We start from the raw sequence: 13,016 nt of genomic DNA on the forward strand, positions 1-13,016 counted from the left end.
ATTTGGTTAAATAAAATATATTATCAAATAAATTTTACCTGTTTCTTTTTACTTGTTTAAGTGGAGCTACCAGAATTTTTTTTTTTTTTTTTTTTGAGAACAGAACAGGCAGATTTATTGAAATATACAGCTAAAAGAAGCAGCAGGCAAGACAGGAAATGTCTGGTACACCTAGAAAATTTTAAACCACATATGTGACCAGATACCTATTGAACAGCTGGTTTAACTGTGAGGATGAGAAGGCAGATCAGAATTATTATTAAAGTTCTTTTCCCAATCAATAATAAGCTTAAGTCCTTGCAAGTGCTATTTTCATATATTCTCTCTTTTCCTCTCTCCCCCTCACTCCCTCCCCCACATATACAGATACACACACACACTGCTCATCAGAAATAGAGGAATATATTACATTACACTAACACTTCACTATATTCAACATACAGGCTTACTTATGATCAGGCAAATGATTCAGGTCATACCACTACTTCGTGGATAAGAGAAGGAAAGCAAATCTAAGAGTATGAAATAACAGCTCTGGGACAAAAATTTATTTTAAACTGAAATCATAATGGTTTCTTTATAAAAAAAATCTAACCACTTAGCTCCAGGATTATAATATCTATCAAATCTATGTGTTAAGTACAATTTAAATTTCCTGCTAGCTTAACTAACAGACTATTGAAATATCTGGGTTTTGATGACTGGTATCTTCTAGAAAATGGCCAGTCTATGGATACCTGTCACATTGTTTTGATCAATTTTATCTATTTAACTGATTTTTGTAAATGGATATTGGTTCACTAAATAGAAGAATATTATTCTATAAAGTTTATATCAGATAATCTGAAAAAGTCACATTTATAGTCATGGCTACTATCAGCTGTCAAGCCAAAGAATATTGAAGAAATCCAAGAATTTTTAATATATGCTGGTTAATTTATCATCTAGGTGACATATGTAGGATAACAAAAAAACTGAAATGGTAAGCAAAATTCTGCATTTAATGTCCCTTTTTTCTGGTTTTATTTTTAAGTACAACTATGATTTGAGAAGCCATAGTGAGAAAGCAAACTAGTAAGAACCACTGAAAAAAAGGGTTGCTAAATAAAACATATGCTAGGATTTCTATCCAAGACTATTTTGAACAATTTTAACATTGTTTAGCAAGTAATATACCATTATTTGGGCATTAAGAACTAGTTAAGTCATCTATTGAGGGTTTCTAAACATTAACATCACTTACATTTGGAACTGGGTAATTCTCTGCTGTAGAGAGAGACTGTCCTATGCATTGTTAAGATGTTTAATGGCATCTCTGGCATTTACCCAATAGATGCCAACAGCAACCTCCCAAAAATGAGACAGTTGTCAAATATCTTCCTTGGGGCAGAAATCTCCCTCAGTTAAGAACCACTGGTCTACTGCTACCCAAAATACCTTTCAATTTAATGAAAATTACTTCAGTACTTTCCAAATTACCATTCTTAAGTTTTAGGGGACCTTATCAGAGGCTCCCAGCTAACTTCAGCAGGGATAGTAATAAACCTAAAACTATATGCAGAATAGTTTAGATGTGTTTTTTATCTGTGTGTGTGCACTAGAATTTTTTCTGGAGAAATCTTTATATCTTTCATCAGATCCTAAAGGATTTAACTCAAAATGGCAATTAAAAGAATTAAGAAGGCCCTCCCTGGTGGCACAGTGGGTTAAAGCACAGCACTGAGAATCTAAAACCACTTCCACATGAGATCGATTGCCACCTGCCCAGGAGGTGACCACATGACGCAGCAGACCTCTCCTGACCGGCCGCTGCTCCCCTCAGCAGTGTACTTCGTCGATCTGCCGGTTCTGCTCCCCACTCTGTCTCTGGGGAAGCCTCTCACCGCCCCTGAGCCTGTGGCCTGTACCCCAGTTCTGTATGCACAAATAAATAAATCTTTAAAAACAAAAAAAGAATTAAGAAATAATGCTTCACCTAAAAAATTCACTGTGCCTAATAAAGTTATAGGTAAAGCTACTTTCACCACAATTAGAAATCTTCATTTAACATTTACATCTATACGCTAGACACAAAGTTATTAGTATTTGGAAGCTAAACTTAAATTCCATCTGCCTCACAAAAAAATTTAACAAAAATCAATATGAAGACTATAGTATATAACCAACCAATTGAGAATTTCTGCCCAAAAATTATTAGAAAACTAGTGCCAAAAGCTAACTAAAATAAGCATAATTTATATTCTTAGTAAAAGGCTATAAAGTGAATCTATTAAAAGAAAAAAATATACTCATACAAACAAAATATTGTACAAATACACTTCTTCCACCTTGCCCTTCCTGTACTGCCATAAACAAAATGAAAATGTAATGAATGATATTATTTATCAGACATAATGATTAAGCACAAAGAATAACATGTTAAATAAAAAATATAATGAGATGATCAAATTAAGTGCTTACCATCATTCCTAGAACATAACAAAAGCTCATGGTTCCTTTCTTTCACTTTCTGTCCTCAAGTTCAGTTTTATTTCAAATAAAGGCCATGTCTTTGAATTTTCTTTTAAGCTATCTTTAAGGTGTTCCTCAGTAAAATCCCTTGTGACTCAAACCATGTAGCTAATAAGCAAGCAGCAGATATTTAAAATGTTTGAATAATTATAATTGTATAATTGACATAATCATTTTCTCTTTTTTAAAGCACAAACCCCATCCTATTTTCCAAGATAGTGTACAGTTTAAAGTTTCTAGGGTGACTAATCTTTTTTGGATTATACCACTTGAAAAGCTGTTTGCACTCAATAAATGTTTTGGGGATAGTAAATGCTAAAGTAATCAATAAATATATAAGGTGTGGTTAAAAAAGGTCTGCCTCGAATAACCAAATAGAGTAAGACTACAATGAAACTATGCCTAAATGTTTGAATGAATAAATCTTTTCAAGTAAGTCAAAATAATTGTATCCATTAAAAACTGATCATTTCAAATAACCATCCAATCCTATCTAGCCAAAAGAACACCTAGTAAGGAATAGAAACAACTAGTTCATAACCAACTTTTATAAATGGGGTTTATTTATTATACTGACAATAATTAATTGAGTATTACACAATAAATTACTCTCCAAAGAAGAGATGTCATATTGATATGGTATATTATACAGATAAATTTTAAACATACAATATCAGAGAGAGGAAAAAAATAATTGTGACTCAAAGTGAAAAAATAATACATTTACACACTTACCTGCACAGCAACAGAAGCTGCATTGTCAGAAAGCAAAATTTGCTCTCCTGTGGAGATACAAAGAAAGGTATACATAAATGTATATTGTTTAAAAAAAAAAGGCTATTGCTAAACTACTAAACAGTTATATTTTTATCTAAAAACTATTTTTCTGTTTTTTAAGTATAACCTTTCACTAACATAGTTATGGAAATTCTAGATCAATATTATGGTGGTATAATAATTTTGATTACATTATCATAGTATGGAATGATGGATTATTGCATTTTATCAGTAATAATTAAAATTGCCCATTAAAAAATCCATTTTTCAAGTTTTCAAGATGTATTCCTCTTCGTTAAAATTAAGTAAAATAGTATCTGTTCCAACCTCCCTAGTTAAAAGTAAAAGCGTTCACAATAATATAAAACCAGCTTGCAGTTAATATTGCACAGTGTGTCTAGGTCTGTCACACAAAAGAAAGATGACAAGTTTGCTGCAATAAAAATTCCATGCTTAGAAGACTGGGGCTGCTGCCTATTAGTCTTCATTACTTTGCAGTCCTCTGACAACTGTAGCAGGCTGCTGAGCCCCAAATGGGGTCCATAATGCGATCTGATGATATATGAAGAGCTGCTAACGGGAGCCTGAACCATCCTAGCCTATACATTTTAACAGTTCCTTTTTACTGAGAGCCCACTTTACCACAGGACTTCAAAAATCTGCTGTGTCAGCTATTGGTGCAGTAAATCTGCCAACTACTCCTGCAACCACATCATTTTACATTGCCTACAGCAGCCAATATAATGAGTCAATAATAAGCTAAGGACCTTATGGGCCATGAATAGCTGGTTTACACTAGCAGATAAAAGTTTAGGTAAAATCTGCTAGAAAAATTATACAAGGGATCTCTTCTATATGTCTTAGGTTCTCTTTGCAATAAATTATATTATTCAGGTGATGTTTTAATATATTTTGATATAAAAATCATTTTTAATTGTGAACAAGTACCTACCTTTCAGTTGTTGATATAACGTAGCATTTTCAGGCCAAGGTTCTGCAGCTGAGGGAAGAAGGGAGTGATAATTAGGTACATAGAGCAAAAATATCATTAACCAACAAAATTAATAAGCACCAATACTTGCCTACAGCATTTAAAATTGCCAAGACTGCCTTAGATATGGCAACTAATAACACTGTCTGAAATTATAGAGTAACCTGTGTAAGAGGATTGTTTAAAAAGCATATGTGGTACATTGTTGGTTGTGGGTTTTGAAAAGGATACAGAAGACACCTTGCCCAAACAAAAGTGAGAATTTAAGAAGCAAAACAGTTTATATGCTACTTTTTTACTTGGTCTCCTTCAAATGCATATATACCCAAAGTATTAACAAATACATAGGAAGATACAGAATTTCAATTCAGTGCCCCACCAAAAAAATAGTGAAACTTTATAATATTTCAGTGTAGATTTTTTACTAAATTTTCAAATAGGCAACACGATACATAAGAATCAACACTATACAAAAGAGGCTGTGCCTTTTTTCTTATAAATCAATAGCGTGTTTTAACATGCAGAGGAATCCTATGGTACTCTAGATCACTGCCTTACCCCCACCACCTCACAAAAACAGTGGTGACTAATCTGATTAAGTAGTAACCTAACATGTAAAATGAAACTAATTTTAGGCCTGAAGGCTTGACCCTGACTTTTAAAGTTTCATCTAGCTACAAAGAGATTAACAACCTGTTAGTACTTGGAAAAGCACTATTTCAATTTTGTCTAATCAACTACATTTAAGAAACTATTATTACACTGATAGGAATATAATTAGGTAAATCCTTTGTAAAGCCATAAAATACCAGATTCACCAATTCCAATACATTAACTACATTTACTCTCAGAAAAACAAATTAAATGAAAACTTGATCATTCATATTTTTCTTACTATTTAAATGAGTCTCTGTGACATAGCAAGATTTTTAATAAGTAATTATAGATAACTTTAAAAAATGTTCTATATATGGAGAACTGTAATATTTAACATTGATCTTTAAAGATGCACTAAAACAGGCCCCAGAGTGATGGATAGACCCCTAATTTGCTTTTAATCGCTTTTAAAAATGAAAGAAAAGCACAGTATTATTCTGTATTACAAATGCTACCTTTGATTTGTACTACACAAAACTAAACTCAAACTTAGGAGTAATAGCAAGAAGTCATAATATACATAAAGGATACTGAATTTCAACTCATATCAAAAAGGCAGTGAAACTAAATATGCATTATGTACTATTATAAACTTTTCAACAAAGTAAAATCTCAAAAAGAATCCAATTAGCCATGTAACGCAATTTTTAAAAGTCAGGAAAACAAAAAGTTAACATCAGTAAATTAGCCAAAAATAACCTCTCAGGATAAATAGTATGGTCAGCACACCGACACCTTTATATCTAAATAACAAACAGTACAATGAGGTTAATTTATATAGAAGATCCTCCATCATCAAAGATTCAAGTATATTCATTACATTATTTTTATGAAAGAATAAACCGCAGGAAAGAAATTCCAAAGATACTGAAACTAAGTTCCTTGAAGGCACAAATGTACCTTATGTGTCCAGATAGCCCACACTATACCATGTTTTACATATACCTGGTGTTCATTAATTGTGTATAGAAAGAAAAGGGTTATATGATTAAACCTAATTCCCTAAACCTCTGGCTAATTAACTTTTACTGAACTTAATATCAACTATGTTAACATAATGAGCTGTTCTAATTAAATATTCTGGTCATTTCAACTTCTGTTTTCTGTAATCGGTTTTGTGTACATATTAGACACATTATAAATTTTTAAAACAATGAAGTAACACACACTTAGCATTAAATATACAAGGAGTACAATCTAATTGTTTTGATAAATCAGAAGCTACTTCACTACTGTAATATCACTCACTCCAAGTTCTCATATAAGCAGCTATTTATGTCTTCAGTAATTCCTATTAAAAATTAATTTATGATCACCTTTCAAGATCTAATTCAAAAGACATACATGAAAGTAAAAGAAATTTTTCAACATATTACTTGATCACAAATAAGAATACAGAAGTTGCCCACACATACTCACAGTTCTAGTTTTCACAACTCTAAACTGGAAATAAAGATAAAAGGGGGAGGCTTTCCTTGACATCCAAGACACAACCATGCTAAACTCTGAATTACTGAAAATAAATTCTCAAACACTAACTCCTCAAGAATGCCTCATGTTTCCTTTACAAATAGAACCTATCATTAAAAAAGAGAAGGTAAGGAAACTTCTTTCACATTTATATAAACTTGCCAGTTTATTAACCCTATGAATCACAGAACATTAAGATAACATTAAAGTATAAGTATAAAATCTGTTTCCTGGTTAAGATAGTATTAATAAAAGTCTTTCTATTAAGGATACCTAGTATGTGAAAGACAAAAATCCAACAACTTTACTTCCCCAATCCTCTTTCCCAAGGTAAGGCAAGTCAATACCACCCTTTGCTCTTTGACCATGCATAAAAGAATGGAGGTTAAAAATTTAAAATCATAGTACTGACAATAGACCTGTATAAAAATCTGTAGCATTTAAAAAGAACAGTTCCTCTTTAACATTAAACAAAACATTTTCATCTATTACTAGTTTTACTAAAATGTTGTAGACCACAGCCTAATCCAATTGTGAGTAAAATATCATGACTCACCTATTTTTCAATTTCTACCACCAAAAGCACTCCCTGATATAAAGTACCTTTTTAAATCTACCTTAGGGATGAGCCAAACTCGGAATAAATTCACAAGGTGTGACTAAAGGTTTCTGAAGAGATGCTTAGTTGAAAATGGAGGTTCAATGGGAACATTGTTCAATGCTGTCAAGGTACAAGTTACTCAGAGAAAGCATTTGATAAAATTCAGTACCCATATGTTCATGATAAAATTCAGTTCCATATGTTCAAGATGGAAATAGAAGAAACCTACCTCAATGTGATAAGGTCCATATATCATAAACCTACAGCCGATATAGTACAATAGTAGAAAAGTGAAAGCTTTCCCTTAAAGACCAGTAAAAAGTCAAGGATGTCCACTTGCATCACTTTTGTTTCATTTAGTATCACAAGTCTTAACTAAAGCCATCAAACAATGGGGAAAAAAATACAGGTTAGAAAAGAAATTAAATACCGTTATTTGCAGATGATGATACTATACAGAAACCCCTAAAAACTCCATGAATTAAGTTATAGCAAAGTAGCAGGTTAAAAAATAAGTAAGTAAAAATAAGTTGCATTTTTATATATAAAGAATGAAGAAAATGAAATAAGGTAATTCCATTCATAATTCTATCAAAAAGAACCAAATAACTAGTAATTAACCTAACCAAGACGACAAAGAACAATTACAATGAAAGTTACAAAATGTTACTAAAGGATACAGATTATGACAAAAGCATATGAAAAGACATCCCATGCTCATGGATGGATGAATAGATATAATCAAAATCACAATGCAGCCAAAAGCAATATATAATTTCATACAAACCCCATTAAATTCTAAAATGTTCTTCAAAGAAATAGAAAAAAAATTAAAATCTATATGGAGGGCCCTCCCTGGTGACGCAGTGGGTTAAAGCTAAAGCCACTTCAGCATGAGTTCGATCCCAGCCCCAAAGGAGACCCACATGGCGCAGCAGACCTCTCCTGACCCACCCGCTGCTCCCCTCAGCAGTGTACTTTGTCAGTTGGCCTGTTCTGCTCTCCACTCTGTCTCTGGTGAATCCTCTCACCACCCCTGCATCTTTGGCCTGTACCCCAGTTCTGTATGCATAAATAAATGAATCTTGGCCCTCCCTGGTGGCACAGTAGGTTAAAGCACAGCACAAAGACGCTAGGGCCACTTCCACATAAGTTCGATCCCCGCCTGCCCTGGAGGAGATCCACATGGCTTGGCAGACCTCTCCTGACCGGCCCGCTGCTCCCCTCAGCAGTGTACTTCATCAGTCGGCCTGTTCTGCTCCCCACTCTGTCTCTGGTGAATCCTCTCACCTTCCTCATCTCTGGCCTGTACCCCAATTCTGTACGAATAAATAAATAAATCTTTAAAAATAATAAAATGAAATAAATAAATAAATCTTTTTTTGAAGACCTATATGGCATCATAAGATACCTTGAACAATTAAAGCAAACCTGAGAACAAAGGAAAAACTCAAGGTATCAAGTTACAGTACAGGATCTTTAAATATTCTATAAAGCAACAGTAATTTAAACAATACAGTATTAGAATAAAAATAGACACATGGCTTAATGTAACAGAGTAAAAAGTCCAGATATTAATCCTCATAAACAATCAATGCTTCACTCACAAAAATGAGCCACAACCATAAAACATAGAAAGGAGAATCTATAACAATAATGCTGGGGAAATTGGATGGTCATACTTTCACTATAATATACACAAAATGCCAACTGGATTAAAGATTTAGATATAAGACCTACATAATAAAATATATAGATGAAAATAATAATGATGTATTCTATGACATCAATACAAATATGTTTTTGGAGACCTTATCTCTACGACAAGGGAATTTAAAAAAAAAAATTAACAATTGGGATTACCTCGGAGTACAAAGTTTTTACATAGCTAAAGGAAATATAAGTAAATTAAAAACATCCTATTCACACATTACACAACTGCTAACTGATACTGCATCTCACATCCAAGATACACAAAAATGTACTAAATTTTTAAAAACCAAGCTAATAAATGAGCATGAGATCTAAACAGATAATTCACCAAAGAAGATATCTATAAGGCCAACAGATATGGAAAAGTGCTTGTCACTGCTTTTAATAAAGAAGATGAAAGCTAAAACCACAATAAGAAATCATCTCATACCCATGACAATGGAATGTAGGGAAAAAAGGCCCCAATAATACATGCTAGACAGAATGTAAAGAAAAAAGAATCTATTATATTGCTGGTGGGAATGTAAATTGGTGCAGCCATTTTAGAAAGCAATTTAGATTTACATTAAAATCTAGAAATGGAAATCTTTATGGCCTAGCAGTTCCACTCTTGAGCAATTATCTAAAGAACAAAAAACATAATTTACAATTATTGGGACAGAGAAACAACCTAAGTGTCCACTGACAGAGGACTGGATTAAGAAGATGTGCTATATGTAGACAATGGAATACTATTCAGCCAGAAATAAAGATGAAATGTTTCCATTTACAGGAAAATAAAAGGAGTTTGAGAGGATTATGTATAGAAAAGCAAATCAGAACAACAAAGAAAAATAGTGGACATTTATGTAATGGATGATTCAACAAAGCAAAATACTTAAAAACTAACAGATACTGGCCCTCCCTGGTGGCGCAGCAGATTAAAGCACAGCACTGAGAAGCTCAAGCCACTTCCGCATGAGTTCAATCCCCGCCTGCCCCGGAGGTAACCACATGGCGAGGCAGACCTCTCCTAACCCGGCCGCTGCTCCCCTCAGCAGTGTGCTTCGTTGATCTGCCTGTTCTGCTCCTCACTCTGTCTCTGGTGAAGCCTCTCGCCACCCCTGAGCCTCTGGCCTGTACCCCAGTTCTGTGTGAACAAATAAATAAATCTTAAAAAAAAAAACAAAACTAACAGATACTAATAAAGGAAGTAAGGTTTCTATGGCTAAAAGAAAGTCAATAGGGAGAAAGGGTCAAAGGGGAGTAAGGGATGGTGATAGGGAAAAAATAATTTAAATTTAAAAGTCAAGTTTATCATTCGGGAAACTCAAAGACAAGAGGTAGTCTCTCAGAGACTTTAATCCAGAGAACTCTAAGTATACAGATTGCAGACTTCACTGCTTCCATTATAGTATATCACATTAATGTTTCCCCCTAAGGAATAAGATACTTTATTATCCTTAAAAAAATAATAATGATGCAGGGCTGGTAGCACAGCAATTAAAGTTTCAGAGCAAGCAAGCTATCACCAGCCACTGCAGCATGAGTTTGATCCCAGGTCAGGGAGCTGACCCACATGACCCAGCAGACCTCTCCTGCCTTGCCCATTGCTCCCCTCAGCAGTGTACTTCGCCAGTCGGCCTGTACTGCTCCTCACCATCTCTGGTGAATCCTCTCACCTCTCCACACCTCCGCCCTACACCCCAGTTCTTGTATGTATAACAAAAAGGTGGTGCAAGTTACCAGTATTATTAGCATAACAAAAGTAAACACTGTGTCTAACACAACAATAGTTCACAGCTATGGAATAAAAAAATCATAATCTCAACTTGGCCTTACATTATAACTCTACCTACCTTTCTGGCTACACCATTCTTCCACACCACACTGTATTCCAGCCATCCTGACCTTCATTCAGTTTCTGAATGTGCCATGTTCCTTCCTCCCCAGAGACTCATTTGCACTGCTTTCTCTGGCCTGGAATAATCTTCCCCTCCTATTGTGTTCTCACATCTCAGTTCAAACATCACTTCCTCAGGTTGTGCCAACTTCATGGAGCTGCAACCTGAGCAGTGGCACACACAGAGCCTGCTCTGAGAAAGGCTCTGGTAGTGATTAAATGTTCTGCTGTCAGTCCTGAAGTTCTTCTCAACACACACACATTTTCATTTTGCACGAGGTACTGTGAATTATATAGCAAGTCCTGTCCTCAGAGAAGTCTTCGCTGACCCTCCTCAATAGTTAAAACACTCCTTTACAAGCTTAAACAGTACACACACTCCTTTGTACTATCTATCACAGACAACATTTTATAATTTCATAAACCCACACCTATATGGACAATTAATCTTTGCCACAGGAGCAAAGAATATGCAACGGAACAAGGACAATTTGTTTAACAAATGATGCTGGGAAAACTGGACTAACAAACAAAAGAATTAAACTAGACCACTACCTCACCTCACACCACGCACAAAAATCAACTCAAAATGGACAAAAGATTTGGGCATAAGACCTGAAATCATAAAGTATATAGAAGAAAATATAGGTAAAACACTATAAGACATACACCTCAACAACATAAAGACTCTTCACCCAAAGCAAAGAAAATTAAGGAAAAGATAAACACAAGGGGCTACATCAAACTGAGAAGCTTCTACGCAGCAAAAGCAACATTAACCAAGACAAAGAGATACCTACTAAGAAAAAAATCTGTGCATGCCATATAACAGGTAAGGGACTGATCACAAAGATACACAAAGAGCTTACTTGAATCAACAAAACAAAACAAACACCCCAGTCAAGAAATGGGCAGAATTGCAAATGGCAAGCATATGAAAAAAATGTGCAACACTCCTCATAATCTGGAAAATGCAAATCAAAACCACAATGAGATACTACCTCACACCAGAAAGAATGGTACATATCAAAAGAACTAACAACAAATGCTGGCAAGGATGCAGTGAAAAAGGAACTCTCCTACACTGCTAGTGGGAATACAAACTGGTACAACCACTGTGGAAAGCTGTATGGAGATTCCTCAGACTATTAAAAATGTAACTACCATAAAACCAAGCAATTCCACTGCTAGGAATCTACCCAAAGAACACAAAAACATTAATTCAAAAAGATACATGCACCCCATGCTTATTGTAGCACTACTTACAACAGGTAAATCCTGGAAGCAACACGAATGTCCAAAACTAGATGATGGATCAGGAAGATGTAATATATATACACAATGGAATACTATCCAGCTATCAAAAATATAAACTCATGCCATTTGCAGCAACATGGATGGGGCTGGAAGGGATTATGTTCAGTGAAATAAGTCAGAAGAAAAAAGAAAAATATTGAATGGTTTCACTTATAGGAGAAATTTAAGAGACCCAAATAAGATGGGAGGGGGGACTGTACTTTTATTACAATAAAAAACAGACAAGTAGAAATCAGAGAGACCCTCCAAGGGGAGGGGGACAGAGAGGGATATGGAGGAGGGCTATGGTGATGATAGGAGGGGGAGGGAAAAGTAAACATTGTTATAAAATGAACAATAATGTAAATAGATATATGAAAAATAATTTTTTTAAAAATTTTAAATTTCAGAACTACTTGATTATTTCTCCACTAATCTCCACTAAAACATAAACACCATGAAATCCAGTATTTTTAAATAAAATTTATTTATTCATTCATATAGGTATGAATAGGCCAGAGGTACAGGAGTGCTGTGAGAGGATTCACCAGAGACAGAGTGGGGAGTAGAACAGGCAGACAGATAAAGTACACTGTTGAGGGGAGTGGTGGACTGGTCAGGAGAGGTCTGCTCGCCATGTGGGTCACCTCCGGGGCAGAGATTGAACTCACACTGAAACGGCTGCAGCAAGCTTCACGGTGCTGTGGTTCAACCCATTGTGCCACTAGGGAGGGCCCCCAGTATTTATTTCTAAATACCATGAAATCCATTATTTATTTCTGAGTTTTACTTGCCACTTCATTCCTGTAACCTAGCACTAAGGAGGCAAACAGTAAATGTTGGGTAAATAAATGTTTATTATTAGCACTATCAATGTTATTATTCTGTACCATTTTGGTCATAAATACAGCAAGGAAGAGAAACAAATTACACAAGATGGCCCCAAAAAGGAAACTTTGGCCAGAGAACTTCAATAAACAACCAATGACACAACTGTAAAAATATTAAGCAGTGCCAGAAACAGATGGCAGAATCTAATTCTATAAGATTACCTATGTATTGATCCTAAAATTGAAAATCTGTTTCTATGTTTTCATCACAGTTCTAATTGGGTATTA

The 13,016-nt window shown here is 34.6% G+C and overlaps 1 protein-coding gene across 1 annotated transcript in view; it reads right to left on the reverse strand.

Annotated features, from left to right (window-relative positions):
• MTX2 (metaxin 2) overlaps window positions 1-13,016 on the reverse strand; it is a 55,785-nt gene that overhangs the window by 26,708 nt on the left and 16,061 nt on the right. The window contains exons 2-3 of the mRNA XM_012724527.1: window positions 4,241-4,288; window positions 3,247-3,293 (exon numbers count right to left, since the gene is read on the reverse strand). Of these exons, the coding sequence (XP_012579981.1) occupies window positions 3,247-3,293; window positions 4,241-4,288 (95 nt within the window). The remainder of the gene's footprint in view (window positions 1-3,246; window positions 3,294-4,240; window positions 4,289-13,016) is intronic.

This window comes from Condylura cristata, unplaced genomic scaffold (genome assembly GCF_000260355.1).
Source record: "Condylura cristata isolate star-nosed mole 26May11 unplaced genomic scaffold, ConCri1.0 scaffold00002, whole genome shotgun sequence".
NCBI classification, from domain to species: Eukaryota; Metazoa; Chordata; class Mammalia; order Eulipotyphla; family Talpidae; genus Condylura; species Condylura cristata.